At 31.3% G+C, this 23,721-nt stretch overlaps 2 protein-coding genes across 2 annotated transcripts; one reads left to right on the top strand and one right to left on the bottom strand.

The window, feature by feature from the left end:
* Nucleotides 1-4,724: 4,724 nt before the first annotated feature.
* LOC125185887 (tryptophan aminotransferase-related protein 1-like) lies at nt 4,725-5,663 on the top strand. The gene is made up of 4 exons (XM_089064808.1): nt 4,725-4,792; nt 4,852-5,003; nt 5,109-5,390; nt 5,470-5,663. Exons 1-4 carry the CDS (start codon nt 4,725-4,727, stop codon nt 5,661-5,663), a joined length of 696 nt encoding a protein of 231 aa, XP_088920934.1.
* A 12,315-nt stretch (nt 5,664-17,978) lies between these two features.
* LOC125202057 (FT-interacting protein 3-like) lies at nt 17,979-20,552 on the bottom strand. The gene has a single exon (XM_048100376.2). It carries the CDS (start codon nt 20,527-20,529, stop codon nt 18,109-18,111), a length of 2,421 nt encoding a protein of 806 aa, XP_047956333.1. The 5' UTR covers nt 20,530-20,552; the 3' UTR covers nt 17,979-18,108.
* Between the last annotated feature and the right edge of the window lie 3,169 nt (nt 20,553-23,721).

Here is a 23,721-nt window from a genome sequence, read left to right as displayed (position 1 = left end):
GAAGTAGGGATCAATCCCACAGAGATGGATGCGTAATGAACATGCTCATGGATTTGGAAATTATTTTTTGATTGGCTGCTGCCACGCATTTTTTTTGGGTTGAGGAAATGAGACTAAACTTGGAATTTAAATCTGTTACGCTAACGGCTAGATCTAGGCAAAAAGAAAGAAATCATGCATGTAAACTGGAAATCGAGACAATCACTAGATCTAAGAAACTATTCTAAATTACCTAGACCTGAGAAATAAACTGACGGTGGGGACCATGGCTGAAAAAGCAGAGTACGGACGAAAAACTGGAAAAACAACTAACTAAAGTACTAACTAACAGCGACATCATCTTCTTCAAATCAAATTGCATCAAAACTCAGTAGAAACAGGTATGAAGCGTAATCGGAAAACAAAGCAGACTGGTTTAAGCAATTTAACGAAGAACAATTAGGAACTAAACGGGTCTATGGCTACTAGACGAAGTAAAACATAAAAGAAATAGAAAACTCAAAATCCATGCACAACTTGAATCCCCTGTTCAGATCCGAACTCGAATGCTAAATCCACTCCGGATCCACGCATCCGACACAAACTCCGGCCAAAAACATATCATAACCACAAAATCACCAAACAACCTCCGATCTACAACAAAACCACAGATCTACAGCCAAATTCCCCAGATTAAGCACAAAACTGACCAAAACAGAGATTAACATGCAACTGCCGAAATAAAACTTCAAACAACAACGTAGATCAACACGAGATAAACACCATCATGACAGAAACTAAATGAATGCATAGATAATCTGTAACAGCAACAACCAAATTTGACTTCCAAAACGCGAAGTTCAAACGAAATAAAGTGCAAAAACAGAATGAAAGTAGATTGTTTCTTCGCCCTTCACGCGGACGGTGTTACGACTGACTTTCTCGGAAGATGAGACCCTTAGAACCCTAAACTAACCCAGAACTCCCATTTCCCAAGTGTGTGTGTTGTGTGTGAGCTAAGAGCAAAATCCGTCCTCTTTCGTGTGGTGCATGCTCCTTTATTTATAGGCGTTGAAGTCAGGCACAGCGAGGTATAGATAGTCTTTGTTTCACTCAGCTATTGACTCCCTTCTTCTAGCCATTGTTTTCCTTCACTTCTGCTCATTTTCCTTCATTTCCTTCGCTAGTTCGTTTCCTCCGGCTTTTCCTGGATCTAGTGATTCTGTCACACACCTAGCTTAAAAACTGTGTTAGACCCAGTAAAATATAGTGATTTTCACCACATAACCGATGCATGAAATTAGCCTTATCAGGATCCTGATCCAAATCCTTGTCTTCTCCATTTTCTTGCTTATTATAGCTAGCGTATTTATAAACTAAAAAATCACATATATACCTTATATAAAAAATGAAATAAATCACATCAGGATATAGGATATATAGACAACTGAAAATAAATTCTACTATGATGAAAAATACATAGATTGCATGTTTCATATGAGAAAAAAAATCCTCTTATAAGCAAAGTCAAATGATTCTCTTCATAGAGAAAGATAGAGATCTTTTATTTTTTTATCTCAAATTTTGAAATTTAATGTTAAATTTATTATTTGGTGAAAGTGTGATTAATTATGACTTAAATTTAAACAAACTTATTTTCTTAATGGTGAAACCTTATTTAATTTTAAAACTAACTTACTACCTGTGTATTTTTATTCTTATAAATAGACTATTTTGCAGTTACAACTTTTTGATTTGTGTATTTTGATTTTTTATAACTTTAAATATATTTTGCACTTACAACTTTTACAATTACAGTTCAATTTTTTTATGGTGTATTCTGAATCTTTATAACTTTAAATTACAGTTACAATTTTTTGCAATTAACGATATTTGGAAGAAAAGGGCCAAAATTTCAAAAAAAAATGATATAAATATTAAAGTACACGATTCTAACTTTTGCAATAAATAAAAGGTTTTAAAAAGTAAAAATAGCCCACATTGGCACAATTTTTGCACAGCCCAGTGTAGGTGAGGATCCTAATCCAAAATCCTTGCCTTCTCCATCTTCATGCTATATATAGCGTATTTAAAAATTTTAAAAATCACATTTATACCCGATATAAAAATGAAATAAATCACATCAGGACATATAGACAACCGGAAATAAATACTACTATGATGAAAAATACATTGATTGCATGTTCTTATGAGAAAAACATCCTCTCATAAACAAAGTCAAATGATTCTCTTTATCGAGAAAGATAGAGATCTTATTTTTAATCTCAAATTTTGAATTCTAATGTTAAATTTATTATTTGGTGAAAGTGTGATTACTTATGACTTAAATTTAAACTAACTTTTTTTCTTAATGGTGAAACCTTATTAATTCAATCTCGACCCATAGAATAATTTAGCAGATTATAATAACAGAAAATAAATAAAAGCACTAAGCATTTGAAAAATACATAATTACGGAGAAGTCATTATTTCATATTCACTCTAATTTGAGAAATCGGAATACAACATATTATTTAAAATCAGTTAATATGGTCAGCATTCCGATCCATACCCTGAAAAATAATCTTGAAATAAATGTTAGAGTGTATGTTTCAAAACAAGAATTTTTTTTTAAAAAAGAAGAATTGAAAATAACTCACCAAATTTCAGTAAATTGCGTTGTATAAGATGAATGTGGCCACCTCATTCATCAACCTTATAGTTTTTCGGACGCTTTGGTGCATATAAAACTGAAATTGAAAAATAATATTTAAATTTCTTAGGAAAATGAAATAATTAAACATGAGTAAAAATAAATAGCAAACTGAAGAAAATCATAACAACCCGTGTAGTGCAAAAACTGTCGTTTTGTGCAGTTTTTTTTTTTTTCATTTTCCTAAAACAATTTTTTTATTATTACATTAAAAATATGTTGTGCGAATCATGTATGAAATAGTAATAATTTAAAAAAGAAAAAAATTATAGAAACTCGATTAATTTTAAGCGAGTCATCAACAACCTAAGTAAATTAATATAGTACAGTAAATATAGTTCATGCTACAAATTCAAATAGTCTCTATCTTTAACTATACAGAAGTTGTTAAAGTGCGAGTATTATCTGAAATACTTGTTAGCCATTCTTTATGTATAAAATATAATACTAAAAGAAAGAAAGAAACCAAGTTGTCTACTTATCTAATTAAACTTTCCCATTTCAATTAATCCAATCAATCGATCATGATGTATAGAAATCTTAATATCAAGCATGTAAAAACCAGATTACATCTTAAACATAGAGATTATATTAATATTATATTAAAAGAGTGAGACACATGTCATAATATACGATCAAAAGATATGTCTAATTACATGACCTTTCGTTCTAATCTCATCATCCATCGTTCTTTTCCCTAGCAAAAAGAGCCATGCTTTCAAATTAGGTGGAATATTTGATTAAATTCCCATGTAGCAAAAATGAAACAAAATGATCTAAGTAAGGTAAAAAAAATCAGTAAATATCGCTGGAGAAAAATGAATCGTTGGAAACTGAATTTTAATTTTTGTACTCTAGCTATAGTTTAAATTTAATTTTTTCACGTTAGTATAGTCTTCGTATTATAGTTTCTTGTACTTTAGTAATTATATTGTTAGCTTACGATTATATATATACATTTTACCGCTATTTAAGTTAGGATTTTTTAATTGCATTAACTTTGTAATTTATTAGATTTAATTATTACAATTATCAATACATTTTTTCTTTCTTTTACCTATTGTTATTTAATTTTCGTATTTTATTTTTATATCATCCTATTCGTCAGCTTGGGTTAACACATATTGGGCTTAAATAGGATAGTTAGGAATTGTAGACTGAAACAGGATATTTAGGAATTTCCGTTTGTGTCATTATGGTCAGTGTTCTTTCATGATAGAATATGAAAAATAATCATTTATTTTTTAACTGTTGCGGGGTGACCTTTTCTATATACACATTAATTCCAAAATAGAAAGAGTATATTGTGCCGTTATATGTCGTTCGATGACCAACGACTTTTCTAACCTACAAATTAGTTAACTGAAAAATGATGGAATATCATTAACCGTTGTCGAACGAAATATTTGTCATAAAAGTAGTTTCGGCATTTGTATCGTTATTAGTTGGTTGTATATATCGAGTACTCATTATACACACTCAACGATTCTAAAATAAAAATATAAATAATTTATTAATTTCAATACAAACTATTTCACTGTTTATACCATTATATATTATCGAGTAATCATTATACACATGGAACGAATCTATAATAGTAAATAAATAATTTATGTCTTTTAACATACAAACTATTTCATTGTTTATACTTGTCATATATTATCGAGTAATCATTACACACACACAACAAATTTATAATAGAAAATAAATAATTTATATCCTTTAACACAAACTATTGCATTTGGTAGAATATATAGGTACACATTGTTCAAGACCCTCATTAAATATACTTGAAAAAATCAATTATTTAAAATTATACCAGTATATCTTAAAAAAGTGTAGTATATTTTATTAGCGCATACATCTCTATTTAAATCCTTATTTTGTCTCTATGTAATTCTTATTCAAAATTATATTCCATGAAAAATATGGGTCCACGTGGGAGAGAAGTTGTAACTGAAATTATATTCCTGAAAAGCAACATCAATTTACTCCATTCCTACCTATATTTTGTCTTGTTAGGAAGCACTTAATGTTTCACGAGAAAAAGACAAACTTCTTCATCATGTCAATTCAACAAAATTATACACCACCACTGCGGTAAAGAAAGTAAGAAACCATATAGTCTATATATTAAACCATATAGTCTATATATTAAGGGGCCATGTGTTGAAGAGAGCCAATGGCATGCTCGTGCATGATCTTGCATACTATTGGCCTCAATACACGGCCATCACAAAGCCTGCTGATCAAAACATCATGCTATTCACCATATCTAAATGCACAGGACACGCAGGGTCGAGGATCGGGTAGAGGACCTAAAAATACATTGGTTTTATTGGCTTTAAATGACATTGTTTATATGTTTTTACATTAGGTTGGCTTCATTTTGTTTTTTTGGTGTATGTGAAGGTGGGGGCGATAGTGAAGGACCCTGATGTGGCGAAGCGGATGGTAAGATTCATGGAAATCAGCACCATCGGGGTGTCCAAGGAAGCTCAACTCAGAGCTATCACCATCTTGGAAATGATCTCCACCAACAGCTGCCCAAGTAATTTCTTCGAGTTTGGGCGGTGTGTTATGGCTGAGCGATGGAAGAAACTGCGCGAAGCTCTTCAGGGAAATGATGTTTTGCAGGTCCCTGACTTTCCTCCTCGACACTGCAACTTCAAACAAAACTATAACGAATGCCATCCAGGTAAAGAATTTCTAGCGGTTGTTTGACTGTACATTCGTGTTGGTGATCGATATTGTATGATATTATCTGTTTTGAACAGCTTACGCCTGGATGAAGGCCCAAGAGGGAGTCAATCTAGAAGAGGTAATGAAGGAGGAGAGAATTAGAGTACGGGGAGGCGGGACTTTCGGGTGCCCCAACAATTATGCTAGGCTTAGTATGTTGGGCAGGGATAAAGACATTGATTTGCTTCTAAAGAGGCTTCCCTCCATTTTTAAACGCCTAGCTCTTTGAACCCTTTGTTCGTAGCTTACATTGTTTCAGCCATGTGGCGTAGTGATTTCGGTACTTTGGTGTTTGTAAGCAATAAAACTAACTTTTAATTAGTTTCCTAAGTTTTGTGCTCGTCTATTTTCATGACTACTCCAAAATTTCAAAACTAAAATGCTATAAATATTAAAGTACACGATTCTAACTTTTGCGATAAATAAAAAGTTTTAAAAAGTAAAAATAGCCCACATTGGCACAATTTTTGCACAATTTTTGCACAACCCAGTGTAGGTGAGGATCCTAATCCAAATCCTTGTCTTCTCCATCTTCATGCTATATATAGCTTAATTAAAAACTTAAGAAATCACATTTATACCTTATACTCCCTCCGTTCCTTCATAGTTGAGCCATTTTTCCATTTTGGGAGGTTCCCTCACAGTTGAGTCATTTCCATATATAGTAATTTTTTCCTTTTTCTTACTTTACTCTCTCTACTTTATTCAATTTTTACTTTATTCTTTCTACCTTTTTCTCTTTCTTACTTTTTATCTATTTATTTAACACAATGAACATTCACTTCTTAAACTCCGTGCCGAAAAGTTTTGCCTCAACTATGAGGGAACGGAGGGAGTATAAAAATGAAATAAATCACATTAGGACATATAGACAACTGGAAATAAATACTACTACGATGAAAAATACATAGATTGCATGTTCTTATGAGAAAAGCATCCTCTCATAAACAAAGTCAAATGATTCTCTTTATTGAGAAAGATAGAGATCTTATTTTTTATCTCAAATTTTAAATTTTAATGTTAAATTTATTATTTTGTGAAAGTGTGATTAATTATGACTTAAATTTAAACTAACTTTTGTTCTTAATGGTGAAACCTTATTAATTCAATCTCGACCCATAGAATAATTTAACAGATTATCATAACAGAAGAATCAGATAAGTAAATAAATAAAAGCACTAAGCATTTGAAAAATACATAATTATGGAGAAGTCATTATTGCATATTCACTCTAATTTGAGAAATCAGAATACAACATATTATTTAAAATCAGTTGATATAGTCAGCATTCCGATTCATACCCTGAAAAATAATCTTCAAATAAATGTTAGAATGTATGTATCAAAACATGATTTTTTTTTTAAAAAAGAACAATTGAAAACAACTCACCAAATTTTAGTAAATTGCGTTGTATAAGATGAATGTGGCTACCTCATTCATCGACCTAATAGTTTTTCGGACGCTTTGGTGCATATAAAACTGAAATTGAAAAATAATAATTTAATTTTTTTAGGAAAATGAAATAATTAAACATGAGTAAAAATAAATAGCAAACTGAAGAAAATCATAACCACCCGTGCAGTGCAAAAACTGTGTCGTTTTGTGCAGTTTTTTTTTCTTTTCATTTTCCTAAAACATTTTTTAATTATTATTACATTAAAAATATGTTGTGTGAATCATTACCTTCTCCATCTTCTGCGACCCAGTACGCTCGCGAAGCTGGACTTGCCAAGTGCCTTCTGATCGTTGTGCGATCGGAAGGTTGCTTTTGTTGTCAATGCTCGGGTAAACTTCTCCCACAACGGGAGAGAGCTCCCGATTTGTTGGCGATCAATTTCCTTCCCCATTATCTTCCTCTTCCCGTCCTTCTCAAAAGGAGTTAACACATAGAAAATATAGTTTTCTGTGCTAACCTATAATGATAGAAGCAAAGCTATGTTAGAATACTTGCTATTAACTCAAGCACAATTAAATATTGTGTATTCATGATAACCATGTATATATATACCTCTTTCATTATCAACACATTTTTGCACATACTGCACAGTAAAAGACTCGACAAGTATACAACTTACTTTCCATTCTTGTTGCTCTTCTAAGAGTTCGTTCCCTTCTTGTAACATCTTTCTGTAATATCATAAAAGTATATGTAAGAAAATATATATATTTGTTATACAATTTTGTTCATGTAGAAGCTAACCACTTTCATAAAAATAAAATTTTTAATTGAATAAAATGTTTATGTGATAACTAAATAGCCAGATCTGATTTTGATATTTTAGGTATAACATTATTAATGCCAGGATAGGTAAATCATAATGACTTGCATTATTTTTACTAAATATTAATTATATGTATATTAAAAATAACAAGATAAGAATGTATATACTAACTTAGGATTAATTAATCATACATGAATTAATAACTGAAAAAAATAAATACATAAAAATTCCTAGTGAAACCCTAAAATTTAAACCAACACACAAGAAATTAAAAATCCCAAAGAATCTAGGAACTGAAAATGAGACACAAAACTTCGAACACATCGAATCTCATGTCTTTGATCGATTTCTAGATCTCTCTGCTTACAGAGACCTTCGCCTTTTCGACGTTATAACCATGAAAATAAATATTATAAATAAGCTAATAATGAGTGAATTAAACTAACAAATGGAAGCCTTTGATTTAGAGGCATCGGGAAGAGGACACCATTGGCCCTAAAGCATTGGTACCGTTCATCCCATTTCCATTCAAATTCTTGAATCTGCAAAATCAGATCCGAACATAAACATCATGAGAGAGAGAGAGAGGTACATTCTTGAAGAAATTGATCTGAGAGAATGAAGCTAAGGAGACTGAAACTAAGTGTTGAGAGAGAGTGAGAGTGAGAGTGAGAGAGATGAGTGAAATGTTGAACATTTTTGCCTAAGAATTTTTTTTGCAGTACTCAAAATAAGGTGTTAAAAATAGTACTCCCTCCGTCCCACAAAAGATGTCACACTTGTGGAACGGCACGAGATTTTAGGAGGTTTTGTTTTGTGTGTTAAATGGAGAGAGAAAATGTAATTTTTATATTCACGTGAGAGAGAACTTTTTTCAAAAAAGAAAAATGTGACATCTTTTGTGGGACAGATGGATGAGTAGCTTTTTTTCTTGGTATTTCAACCATGGATTGCATGTTGAGATGATAAAACCAATCCTTAGACACAAAGTCAAATGATTCTCTATTATATATAGAGAGAGACAGATTTTATTTTTCATCCCAGATTTTAAAAATTTAATTTTAAACTTATTATTTGGTGAGAGTGTAATTAATTAGGACCTGAATTTTGAACCAAGCTTGTTTCATTTAATGCTGAAATCTTATTAAGTGACTAATTACAACGAACCTATATTTGAACTAACCTTTTTTGAGTTTTTCTTATATTGAGTGACTAATTACAACTATCTTTGTAGTATGTTGGTCGTTGAGTGGAGGATATTGTCACGATGATATTTGTCGTTAGTTTATCGTTATGGACTATTAGTTAATTTAATTTTATATTCATTGTTTGGTAAAAGAATGAATCTGATTTAATTTTGAAAATTAATGTTATTGAACAATAACTGTCAGAACGATCTGTTGGCCGTTGAACAATAATTGTTAAAACGATTTTTGTCTTTCGTTGCTCGTTGAATGGTAACTAAAAACTAGGACAACTATCTTTGTCGTTAGTTAACAGTGGTATTTATTATTGACTAATTTAATTTATTATTTGTTAAAATAATTTAATCTTTTTTGCTAGTTGACCGTTGAACAATAACTGTAAAAACAGTTTTTGTCATGAGTTGATAGTTGATTTAGGATTTGTCGTTGAATAATAAATGTCATGATGATCTTTGTCGTTAATTGAACTTCGAACAATAATTGTCACAACGACCAGTTGGCCGTTCAACAACGATCTTTTTTGTTCGTTTACTGTTGCATAATATTGATTGATATGCGTGCTTTTTCAAATTTAATGTTAAATCGAATATTTGGTGAAAGAATAATTCCGATTTATAATTAACACGGAACTCTTATTCTGCAACTTACAATTATCTTTGTCGTTTGTTGGTCGTTGCACTAATCTTATTTATCCATTTTTCTTTATATTTCTTATAATTCAGATTTAGCTAAAGTGAAACTTCAAATTGTGGAGATAGAATGTAGTTAGTTCATTATTTATCTCATGTATTAAAAGAAAGAGCCAAAAATCTCAAAATAAAAATTACATGAAAATTTTAATTACATAACTACAAGTTTTTTGCAATTAATAATATGAGTGTGAGAGAGGATATTTTGCTAAAATTGTGAGAATACAATATAAAATATATTTTTTATGAAAGTATACTACTATCTAGAGTTATGACTTATTATGTAAAAAAAGAACACTTTTATCTACATTAATTTCTCTATGAAGAATGAAATTGTTCTTATCTCATGTGTAGATATACTCGTACAAAGGTTGATGGACAATTAAGAGGAAGAAATTGTCAAAATCCCAAAATAATAATGGAATGAAAAATTAAATTAGATTTACAAATTTTTACAATTAATGGTATGATGACAAAATCCAAAATGGCAAGAATAGTTAAATTACGTTTACCAAAGCAATTAATGATTTGAAGCCAAAATCTCAAAATAAAAATGACAAGAAAAATTAAATTAAAATTACAACATTTTGCAATTAATGATATAAGAAAGAAAAGAGCCAAAATCCAAAAATAAATAGCATAAATAATTAAATTATTAATTATAACTTTATGCAATTAATGTATGAGAAAGAGAAAGGCTAAAATCCCAAAATAAGAATAGCATGAAAAATTAAATTATAGTTATAACTTTTTGCAATTAACAATATGAGGAAGAAAAAAGCCTAAATCCCAAAATAAAAATGACATGAAAAAATAATTACAGTTATAACTTTTTGCAGTATGAGTGTGAGAAGAGAAATTTTGAGGAGATAAATATATTTTGATTCTTTATAACTTGAATAATATTTTGTTAATAATAAAATGTGTGATGAGTATGCTAGATTAATAAAGATTATGAGAAATAATCTGTACTTTGGATGTAAAAACCATAACAATTTGAAAAGATTCAACGTCTTTAATTATAGTACTAATTTTCTTTTTTCAATCTCTTACTTTTTCGATAAAACCCACCTTTTGTTCTCTTTACTTTTTCTTATTTTGATTTATTTCCTTTTTGTTTTCTTTCCTAATTTTTATCTGTTATTGTTTTCTTTATTTTTCTTTCATAACCTTAATTTTTAATTATCTAATGTTATTTATGTAATGTTAGTTATGGAAGAACTTTTATTTCAATATATATTATAATTTTCTTGAAATTAAATAAAATATATACTTAAAGCATAGTTCTAAAATATATATACGGCTACACGACTCTTTAGATAATATATAATATTTTTTCATAAAAGAATATTGTTTATATTGTATTCTCATAATTTTCGCAAAATTTCCTTTCATAAACTCATGTCATTTATTTCAAAAAGTTGTAACTGTAGTGTAATTATTTATGTCATTTTTTTTGGGAATTTTGATTCTTTTCTTCCTCATATCATTAATTGCAAAAAGTTATAACTGTATTCAATTTTTCATGTTATTTTTGTTTTGGGATTTTGACTTTTTTCTTCCTTATATCATAAATAGAACAAAGTTGTAACAATAATTTAATGTTTCGTGCCATTTTTGTTTTTGAATTGGGGATCTTTCTTCCTCATCATTAATTGTAAATGGTTGTAAATATAGTTTAATTTTTTTATACCATTTTTTATTTTGGTTGACTCTTTCTCCCACTTAATTATACACCAACTTATGGTTACAACCAATTTATTTTTACACCAACTTATAGTTACAATCAATTTATTTTTGGAATTTTTTCAGTTACACGTAATTTGTGAGGAATCTACATATGATATATAAGAAAAAGATCATTCTACATAGGGAAGGCTGATTCATATATACTAAAATATTATAACATTTTTGAATGAATATATCATATATGGAATCGTTAAGTGAAGAATAAAAATATGACTCTTTACATATTAATATGAAAGGAAATATTAAGGAAGTGATAAATAAATATTTCATTAGTAGGTGTTTCAAATTAGATGGGGAAAAAGAAATTAAATGAATCGGATTTAATCAGTCATTCTTACATTAATTTAGAAGAAGAAAAGTAGTTAATATATCAATTGAGTTTATTTTATTTTGGTTTTCATTTTTTTCGCTAATCCAATTTCAATTCAGATACTCCTAAACTAATTAGAAATGATTTTTCATTTACAACTGTGATGACTGAACTTATTAGATACTCCCTCCGTTCCACTCACATTTTATTATAAAACTAATATAAAAAATAGGGCCCACATTTCAATATCTTTTTTCACCAATTTTTCTTTATTGTTAAAACTCGTGCCGAACTCAACTGGGACTCCTAACATGGGACGGAGGGAGTAGAAAAGAAATATTTGATCAACTAAATAAAAGTTATATACATGAGTTTTACCATGAAAAAACAAGTTTATTCTAACTTTACACATCAAAAAATCAATTTAATATTAGATTGTTAAGTTTAATGTAAAATTGATTTTAACGACAAGTAATAAAGATCGTTGAGGAAATAATTGTTAACTACCAACTAACGACAAAGATTATTTTAACTTTATCGACAAATAATAAATATGATTGTCAACTAACGACAAAGATTATTGCCACAAACAATTTTGTTCAACGGCCAAAAGACGACAAAGATCCTTGCAAGTTATAGAATTATTCTATTACCAAATATTAAATTTCACATTTAATTTCAAAAGGTACCCGTGTTTATTGAATATTTGACAAATATCAACTAACGACAAAGATCATCAACGACCGACAGATGAAAAATATAGTTATAAATTACGAAAATAAGAGTTTTGCCATGAAAAAGTGTAGTTTAATTTAAATACATATTATTATTTTACAAAATAAAGAATATAAAGTTAGATTAACGGTTTGTTTTTAACCATAAACTAACAACAAAGATCGTCGCGATAACTACAATGCAACGACTTACATACGACAAATATCGTAAGCTACATAACAAGAGTTTCACCATGTAAAAAAAAAGCTTTGTTTATATTTTGGTCATATTTAATTACACTTTCACCAAATAATAAATTTAAAAGTACTCTGTAAAGAGAATCGTTTGACTTTTTAGGTCATAATTAGTTACATTTCATCAAATAATAAAATCTGAAATAAATAAGAACCCTGTCTTTTCTGTAAATAGAATCGTTTGACATTTTGTTAAAGAAGGTGCTTTTTCCATCGTAATTAAAGATTTTAATTTTTGGCAAATGCTATCTATAAATAGCCTCTCAACTCACACACATTTCACTCATCTCTCTCTGTCTCAACTGCTATCTTCATTCTTCTTTGCCTCTTCTCTCTCAAATAGCTCACTTTCTTCAAGGAAATGGCATCATCCAATTCCAGTGAAGATGTAAGCGCCTCTCTCTCTCTCTCTCTCACACACACACACACACTTATGTGCATTTTAATTTTAGGGTTTAACTAGAATTTCTAATTTATTTGTATAATATTATTTTTAATAAATTTGTATAGAATGGTAATTTTATACTTGATATACATCTGGTTAATTTCATTTTTCTGGAAATGGTTAGCTTCTACATAAACAAAGCTGTATATATATTTTCTCTCAGAATTTTGGTACTTATTTATTATAGGAGGAAGATGGTGTAAGAAGGGCTAGAAATCTCACGAGAGCCACTGAGGGAGAAGTCTACCCGAACATCGACAATCGAAGCAACCTTATGATCGCACAACAATTACAAGTCATGTGGCTAGTCCAGCTTCGCGAGCGTAATGAGTCTCAAAAGATGGAGAAGGTAAGGAATTTATCTCAAAATCATCCGATAATATATTAACTCGTGAAACTTATATATCGGTTCAGATATCTCTATATATGTAGTTGTGACTACAAAATATTTTATAAAAACACACACACACTCACACTCATGTCTATTTTAATTTTGGGATCTTATTTTGCAGAGTCCACAAATGGAATGGCATGACGAGGACCAATGCTTCAAGATCGATGGTGTCCTCTCCCCTATGCCTCTACATGAGAAGCCTCCTTTTGTTAGTTTCATTCCCTCATTCATAATAATAATATTATTATTATTTTATTTTTTTTACATAAAAAATTTTTGCTAGCTTATTTTAATTTCTGGTTCGTGTCAATGTAGCTATCCGTAATCAAGAGAGATCAAAATGAAGAGATCATACTCAAAAAAGAGGAGAATAATGACATGGAGGAGCCCTACATATCAAGGGCTTACGTCCTCAGCCTTCTCAAGCAAACAATCATGACAGAGAGAGAATCACCACCTCAAGCGCCTAAGAAAGTGTGGAGACGCCTTCAGGAGGATATTGTGAGCTCTCCATTCAACGAGGAAATGGTGGAGTTTCTGGCGTGGTTAAATGATGAGGAGAGCGAAAATGGTGGAGTTTCCGGCAGTGTGTTGTAGCTCTTCAACAGCGTTGCCATGGTAACAATTTTTTTTAAAAAAAAATGCATAAAAAATATTATCTTCATTTCAATAAAATAGACTTATTTTAAGAGGATTTTACTATATAATTATTAAAATAAAGGAGAAATATAATGAAAAAAATCTTTGAAATCGTATACATCTCTGATCTCATGTTGCTAATTTTGGGATCTTATTTTTGTAGATTCTGGAAATGGAATGGGATGAGGAGGACCAATTCATTCAAGATCAATCATGTCCTCTTTCATATACCTCATTTTAGCATAGGCGTTATGTTTATTTTCATAAAATTGTGTGTGTAGGAACTACGATATGGGATCCCTCATTCTTAGCATAGTTATTATGTTTAGTTTCATAAAATTGTGAATGTAAGAACTATTATATGGATCCCATTTATAAGCAAAATCAAATGATTCTCTTTGTATAGAGCGGCAGAGATCTTATTTTTTTTATCACAGATTTTGAAATTTATGAATGGTGAGAGTGAAATAATTATGACATGGGTTATACTAAGCTTGTTTTTTAAGCTGAAACTCTTTTTTGCAGTTTACAACATTCTTTGTCGTATGTTGGTTGTTTCTGTAATTGTCACGACGATCTTTGTCGTTCGTTATTTGGTAAAATAATAATACTAATTTAAATTAAACTAAGCTTGTATTTTTATGGTAAACCACTTATTTATGTAATTGGCAACTATATTTGTCATCTATCGGTCGTTGCACAATAATTATCACATGATCTTTGTCGTCGGTGGACATTTGTCAAATATTCAATAAACACGAGTACTTTTGAAATTAAATGCGCAATTTATCATTTGGTGATAGAATAATTCTGTAACTTACAACGATTTTTTCGTTTGTTCGCCGTTGAACAACACTGTCTGTGATAATGATCTTCGTCGTTAATGATAATTGTATTTATTATTTATCGTTAAAGTCACAACACTTTAATTATATCGTTAGTCGGCATCAAACAATTATGCTAACAACGATGTCGGCGTCGAACAATTATGGTAACAACGATCTTTCTCATTAGTGTAGCTTTGATATAAAATTAAATACTTTATGGTAGTATTTTCAATACTTTATAAATTAATACTTTGTGGTAGTATTTTCAATCATCTATGGCACGTTATACATTTCATTCTACCTTCAGAAGGCGAAGGAGGGTTTGAGCACGAGAAGCAAGAGGAGATTGTGAGCTCACCATTTGAAGAGGAAATGGTGGAGTTTCCGCCATGGTTGGATGAAGTTTGAAGATGCAATGTGCTCTTGATCTTCATCAACGATGGCCTCTTCCCTATGCCTCTAAATCAAAGCCATCCTTGGTTATGTTTATTTAAAATTGTGTGTGTTGGAACTATGATATGGGATTCCTCATTCATAGCATAGTTATTATGTTTATTTTCATAAAATTGTGTATGTAGGAACTATGATATGGGATTCCCTCGAGAAAAAAAAAATTATATTATCACAGTCGATTGAATCTTTTCAAATTAAATGTTTTTTTTTACAGATTATTTCTCCACAGTCCACACCATGCTCAGTGAGCTCGAGGCTTCCTCAATTTCTTTGGTTAACTAATTTTGTTCTTTTTAATTATGTTTTCGTTTTCTTTTCTTTTGATTAATTATATTTTTCTTTTCTTAACATTTTCTTAATTATATTTTTTTGTTTTTTTTTCCATTCATTTTTATATGTCAATTTTAATACAACATCGTCTTTATTTTTAATATTATATGAACTTATTGGTATTTTTATCTTTTTAGTTATACTTTTCATTTCTTTCCGCCCATTTTTATTCATTACTATGTTTTCTTTTTTAGATTGATGTTACCACCATTTTCTTTCTTTTTGTTTTTAAGACTATAATTTTTTTTTCAATAGCAATAATTAGATTTTTAGTTCATCTATGTTACTTTATAGTTGATCCATGTTAAAAATTTATTTAGGTTGAAATTATAATTGGCTAATTATTTTTATACGTATCTATAAGTAAATTTAATGTATAATTTATTTGTCTTTAATTTTATTGAATACTATACAAATTGTTAGGCGAAAGTAGCTATACATATTGATTTTTGCTCCTTACTTTATTGTAGTTTTAGGTGAGGCGGGCTTTAAAGATGACAAACGAGTTATTTTACCTATGAGTTCTGTCGAAAAGTGAGAAATTGTGAAGAATTGAAGGTTTTAGTTTATAATGATGAGGTTGAATTTAATTTTAAAGTTAATGTAGCGTATAAAGAAGTTTTAAAAATAATGAGTAATTATCCATTGTGTTTAATTCTTTATTGGGATAGATTTTTATCTTTCTACTCCATGAGTTAATGTTTAAACATTATATTATGTGATTTGTTTCAAATTTTTTATGCTTCAACGTTAATTTGTATAGATTTTTAATTCTCAAATAACTAAATTGTTCCTCATATTATTCATTGTTAATATTGATTCTAATTTTATTTAATTATTTTAAAATTGAAAATTAATATTTTAAAAATATACTTTAATATATGCATAGCACATGCGTGATACTAGTTGTATCTAAAAGTCGTGATTTTTGTTGAATGCGGGTTTGTTTCACAATTTTCAACATTTGAATGACAAATTACAAAATTTTAAAAATTTGCAATTGTTTCAATATGAGTATTTTTTTGCCGGATAAATATAATGTTGAGTTGGCTAGCACTGTTATTTTTTGGTAAAGTGAATTAATATATAGTGGTACAAACATGTACTATTATGTGACGATGTGGACAATTTGCTTTTTCTTACTTCTTTTGTTTTCTTTCTTCATTTTTTTTTGTTATTTTCTTCTTATTTGTTTTTTCTATATGTCTTCTTATTTTTTCTCGTAATTAATATAGTATAATTTGCTTTACAATTTCAAATTATTGGATAAAAATAATCATGTACTTCAGTAACACACAAGGTAATAATTAAATAAATTCGCACTAAAACATTTTTGCTTTCAATAAAAAAATTAAATGATGTGAAAATAAGAATATCGGAGATATGTAACAAATAAAATTTTCATGAAAGAATATAATGAAAATTATATTTGGTTCTCATATATCACTCTAACTACTATGTCCAACTAAATGATACTCACAAAGTTTAAGATTGATGCCTTAAAGTGCATAGGTAGTGTCAATTTGGTCAGAAATAATTGATTTTGATATTCATATTCTAATTTATTGTGCATTTCACATAGAATTTGTTAAGTATTTCTGTTACTGTAGATTCTCCATAAATGTACCCATAAGATGAATTAAAGCGCTAATCTTTTTGTGACCGAAAAGAATCGTAAGAATCATATTTTAATCAGATTTGAAGATAGTTTAGTTATGAATTACTATAATCAAACGGGATTTCTGAATTTTGTTAAGATATAAATAGTTTAACTATTTAACTGTAAATAAATACAAACAATTTAAAAATAAAGAAAACAAAAAATTTATCGAAGCCAAAATCTCAAAAGGATGCTCAATGAATGATTTAAAATTTTAAGTCGTTCCAAGTATCTGTTAATTCGATGGACAAACATATCCTTAAAACAAAAATTTGAAAAGGGCCCAAAGAATCTCGATTATGTATTGAAATAAAAATGATTGATTTTTATAGTATAAAAATTACTCTGTTAATACAACATCTCATTTTCTCGTCACTAGGTTTCTTGAAATCATTAGTACAAGTATGAGAAGTTTGTGAGGATCTTTCCAATTATTTCTCGAAATCGAAATTGATTGTTCCTCTAGATATGAATTCTGATCTTTTTCAATTCACCTCAAGTCTCGTAATTTTGATTGAAATGAGTAAAATATTTGGGGAAACGGAATGAAATTAAAATGCAGAGCAAATACGTAAGAAAAAATGGTGAAAATGAGGATATATCCAAAGACGGAGCAGATAAATTAAGGATTAAGGATAGTAGTAAAAGAACTCTTTACATCAAATGAGAGGGAGAGCAACAGCCGCCCACCTATATACCCCAAACTAAATCCCATCAACACTACACAACCCAAAAACTGCTGCATCAAACCAAAAACCAACTCCCAACTCCAATCACAGTAACTCACAACAGACCATCTGTTTTTGCAGGCAACCTCCTTAAAAAGTTCATGGGAAACGACGGAAGCCTGTCACGAAACCTGGGGTGCCTCATCGAGTAGAATCCCACCACAATCACCACAACTTTGAGGGGAGTTATGTAGAGCACCACAGTGGCAACCAAGCAGAATATGAGAAACAGTGCAGTCGCCCTCGGATCCCTCCAGCTCAGCAGATTGTAGAACCTCTCCCCTTGCGTCGCCATGTCCCCAAGAACCGTCTGCACCCTCGAAGCAAGCGATCTCAGCCTATCGTATCTCGATTTCAAGACCTCCATTTGCTTCACAGACGTCGGGAATGTGTCGAACTCCTCGTCCAATTCGTCGTTCAGGGCCATGTCAGCTTTAGACAGTTTCACATCCATGTGTGGAGGGTTGCGAGGCCGCCCCCGGTAATTCCACGTCCCGATCAAGAAAAGGTACAGAAACACAGTGCTCAAGATCAACCAAGGGAAGCATACGAATACCAAGAACACAACGTGGACTAAAACTGTCATCAATGGACTCTTCCAACTGCTTATCTGTTCGAACCATTTCAGCATTTTGGCAACCACAGAGAGGATCCCTGCCATTCTGAAATGATTGGCTCTGCTTCGTCTCATGCTCCACATGTTTGATCCGACATCGAGCATGTACTCCACCACCTCTTTTCTCAACGGTGGCTCAGCCCGGCTCAGCCTCGTTGACACAATCTGAGTAGCCTGATACCTCAGAACCTCAACCTGCTGGCAGCTGAGGGGCTGGAGGTAGTGAAGGCTCGGCAGCAGCGGCTGCGTGTAAAGCTGTAACACATTGATCAGAGATGCACAAGAGAACCTTACAGCCAACTGAATTTCACCCATTTTCTTCACTCCAGAAGGTGAAAGCACTATGAGTGGATACGAATGCGTGTAGACACGACCTGTCTCGAGAGTGGAGAGGCGAATCCTCACCTTCCCGATTCTTGAATCCTTTCCACCCGCGTTCACTCCTTGCAAGTGGCAGTTGTCAAAGACTCCGACTGTGATGACAGTGCACGGGTCGTACACTTCCCACGTGTACTGCTCGTTCCACTTGGGATTGAAACTGTTGAGGATCGTTCTCGTTCTGATCCACTTCTGCCCATACTTGGCCACGCAATAAGCATCCGTGAATCCCCTCCCGTCTTTTGACTTCATTGCAGCAAGATTCTGAGCATTCAAGATGCCTAACTCCAGCACCCCAACCGCAGGCTTCCAAAGCTGCCTAGCCGTGGCACGAAGATCACTGCTGTAATGAGTCAATTCATCAAGAACATGATAACCCCCATCGAAACAGATCCTCAGATGAATCCTGCTGTTTAACCTACTCGCGTTCCTCTGCCCATTCCCTCCAGCATTAGGCTTCTCAAGATTGTACCACCTGCTTCCGGGAGGCTTGAAATCGATCCGCTTCTCCACACCATTTAAAGGGATCACACACTGCCCCAATTCATCCTTCTTGTTCCCTATCCTCTCCTCCACACACAAAACCAACTGATCCTCAAACGGCTCCGACACAGTGAACATCAAATCCTCATTCCACAGAGGATTCACATTCCTACTCTGAGAAATCTTAGTCCTCAAAACACTTTCCCCATGTGAAACTCTCACAAGGATCTCCGGCTGCTGCCGATTCTTATCAGCAATCTGTAATTCCTGCGCCTCAATCACATTAACCCTAAGATACCAAAGGCGAGGGGATAAATAAACCTTCGACCTAATTCCATTGACGCCTTCGCCGTTAACACTCACGGCATCCAAATGCCAAGCTTCGGGAAACGCCTCATCGGCCTGCGTCCCCATCCAAATCGCAAACATTAGTTCACCAGGGACCCTCTCGCCCCTCTGATTCTCCAGCCGGTACCACTCCGGCGCCAAGGGGCTATCCGGCGGCACCCTTCGTGGAACATCAACGCCGTCGAGCAAAATCATGCCAATTAAACCATCGCCGCCGCCCCTGCTCTTGTCCTTGACACAAATCTCGATGTGTGGGGCATTAATTTGATCTTTCGATATCGAAAATACCTGATTCCATTCCGGATTGGATGATTTCTGGATATACCGGGTGGAGGATTTGAGCCCTCCGAGGTTCAATTCGACGTAAGGATCGGGGTTTCCCGGAAGCTCCTTCGACTTGACAATTCGGACGTAGAGATAGTCCATCTGCTCCACCAGGTCGAAGGCGGTGCCGACGCGATCGTTTCCGGCGACTCTCCCGCCGCCGAGGCTGGGCCTAGTCTCCCTCAGGTTGAATTCCTCCTCCGTGGCTGCATTCTGGTGAGGATCGTGGTTTTGATTTCTGTTGACGTTCTGATTCTGGTTCTGATTTTGATTCTGGTTCTGATTTTGATTTTGATTCTGATTCTGGTTCCGGTTTTGGTTCGCCATTGCCGACAGACAGCGCGCTTCAAACCAAACTTCAACTGCAAAAAAAAGAGCACCGGAAACACAATGAAGAAAACTAGGAAAGTTTGATAGGCGGCTAAAAAATGGGATGCAATATGAAGGAGTTAATGGAGACGTTACAGAAAATGTGTGTTTTCTCCTAAATTTTGGGTAACGGGTTTGAGTATTAAAAGATTTCCATTTGAAAAACGAGGGAGAAATTGATTTGATTTGTGTGGAAACGAATATATGTTTGTTTAATGCTTCAAACTAATAACAAAAAAAACAGGGGAAATTAATTGTAAACTGTAAATAAAAACCTTTTTTTTTCTTCTGCGTGCGCTTGGGAGGAACGGTTGTGGAAGAAGGTGATTATATACAGCAGAGTGAACAGAGAGAGAAGGCTTATATATGTATAATTTGTGTATGTATATATATTTAATATGCACAATCACAATTGATTGCGGTGTGCGTGTTTATTTATTGGGGTTTATTTGTAGGGTTTAGGTGAAAACTTAATCCTCAATTTTGGCAATTACATCTATTTTTATATTTTCTTGTAAATTAAGAGTGTTAATCATGACAAAAAAGGGTTAATAATCAAATGTATTCACACTTTTTTATAAGTACTTATACTTTGAAATTTATATCAATTTTATTTTCAATATACGTACCAATTTTATCCCATGATCACAGTTTCTTCAATTTATGTCAATTTAATCATTCGTCTACATATACTAATTATTATAAAAATAAAATATTTCTGATATGTCATGTTACGGTTCCACTGTTAGAGTAAAATTCTAATAATGAAATTGATCACATGTTTTAAAAAATTGATAAGAATAATTGATATAATGATTGGGATAATTTTAATAAATTTCAATGATTGAGAGAAGATTGATGAAATTGCAAACGATCATGTAAGATTTGATTATTTATCCTAATTAAAAGCGTAATTCATTTCGCCCACCGAACGTCAGACCCAAACATAAATTAGTACAGAATAACAGGATAAATATTCTCCAAAAAAGAGAAAATTAGAAAGAAAAACAGCTGACATATTGCCTAAATTTGAAAATTCCGCTAGTAATTCTATACTACATTTCAACAAGATGCAAGCGTTGAGATTTACATATGTACTAGTATTTCAAATTTCCAAGACAGGCGATATTATTCTTAATTAAATGACTAGTGTGAAAATAATAATAATAATAATAATAATAATAATAATAATAATAATAATAATAATACAAACTAATTATAAAAATATTATGGAGGGTCCAGTGGCATGTGTATTCTTGATTTGGTTCTGATACAATTTTTCCAGAAACAATATACAACTTTGTTTTATGTTATTGTTATGGAGTAGTAATTATGAAAATAATTATCGTTATTCAGCTATAAAGTTGAGAGGGACTCTTAGCAAGCATTGAATGCAGATATACTAAAATGGATGGTTTCTTATAATATGTGTATGGCCAAATAAGCCAGTGTTTTGGTACTCCACTTATCTCACTTGCGATTCTGTAAAAGAAAATGAGGGGACCAGTGTCCAGAAATTAATATGCACAAATATACAAATTTAATTGTATAAAAAACATAAATTTAAAAGTAACAATATATACATAAACAAATAGCATAATATAATTAGTGAAATATATATAAAAACAAATCATAACATAAAACTGATAACAGTATCTCCACTCCTTAGCTATCAACCTTATTTTCAATATATTGCCAAGTTTGCCTGAATACATATTAATAGTGTTCATTGGAGTCACACTTGTTCCTCTTTCTTTATTTAATCTCTTTGATCGGTCTCATTGTTCTTCCTTTTTATAAGTATCTTTTATGTGTTCTATTAAACATAAAAAAAAGTATGGATCATGCATTCCCATTGGCTATTTCTAATTATCACTAGAAGACTATAAATCTACAAATCTACATTAGAAAGCTTTCCAAATATTCATTCGAACTCCCAAACTTTGAGTTATTAGCAACCGAATGATGGCCTTATTTATTCTTTTAGGGCAAATTGCTGAAAAAATGATGAAGCTTGGACAAATTTTTGTCTACCTGCAATTTTAAAAGTCTGGCGAAAAGTCATGAAATTAACTCAATGACTATAAAGGACGTTTAGATATGATTTGGCTTTCATATTAGATGCAATTTCACATAATTTTTTTACTACTTTAATTAGATAATCGACAATATATTAAAATTACATGCAGGGAAAATCATGATTTTGTCAAATTTCATTATTTTTCCAGCAATTTGTCCAGTTATACCATTATACAATTATTTATACAATTATAATTGACATATTTATGAGGTTATTTTATTAAGAAAATTTGCTAGAAAAAACATTTATATTTGTTGAATTCTAGATTCTAGCTAATCCTGCCACTTTAAAAATTATTTGAAAAAATCATATAGTTTAGATTTGCTTATAATCATTCCACATCAAATTTTTTAGGTGGAATTATATTTGATATGACAAGGAAATAAAATAATATTATAATTATGACCAATTTTAACAAGTGATGGTGGATTATTTTATTCCCTTGTAAGAGTGGAACAGGAATGGAGGAGGAAAAGTGGATGGGGAGATCCTTACTAGTGAGTTAAACGATGTCGCCTATTAATATGTAAACATTGTCATTTTGTCATAAAACATCAACAATGTTATTTTATTTTTATTTTAAATTTATTAGTCAAACCAGAATTTCACAAAACTTCATTTATTTGACAATTTAACCCTTTATTAATATTCGTGATTCTCTATCCATTAGAAAATAAAATTAAAATTGGGTTAGAAACCTAAAATTTAAAATTGGAATATGATTTTAGGAATACATAATATAACGGTTATTGATATGGTCCAATTACACTACTTTAGTTTATTTGTACTGTATTCAATTTAATGCAACGATACTATATAGTCCTCCCATAGTCATAATAGTAGTAGTACTCTTAAATCTTTATGCTGAATATTTTAATTTCATTTTAAAATAGAATCATTACTTTATTGCTTGAATCCCAAGAAAAATTCCACAGAAAGTCCAAATAGTGGATGGACAGAGCCGTCATTGACTATTGACAAAGAAAATTAATTAAAACGTCAAAATCAAACTACAAAAATAAATTTTTGCTTGCTCACCAAGCTCACTCACTTTTACTATATATATGTTG

Source organism: Salvia hispanica, chromosome 2, assembly GCF_029641045.1.
Source record: "Salvia hispanica isolate PSC_SH4W2 chromosome 2, Shi_PSC_v1, whole genome shotgun sequence".
NCBI lineage: Eukaryota > Viridiplantae > Streptophyta > Magnoliopsida > Lamiales > Lamiaceae > Salvia > Salvia hispanica.
Note: the sequence above shows the minus strand (reverse complement) of the source record. Positions and strands in the feature narration are given on the sequence as shown.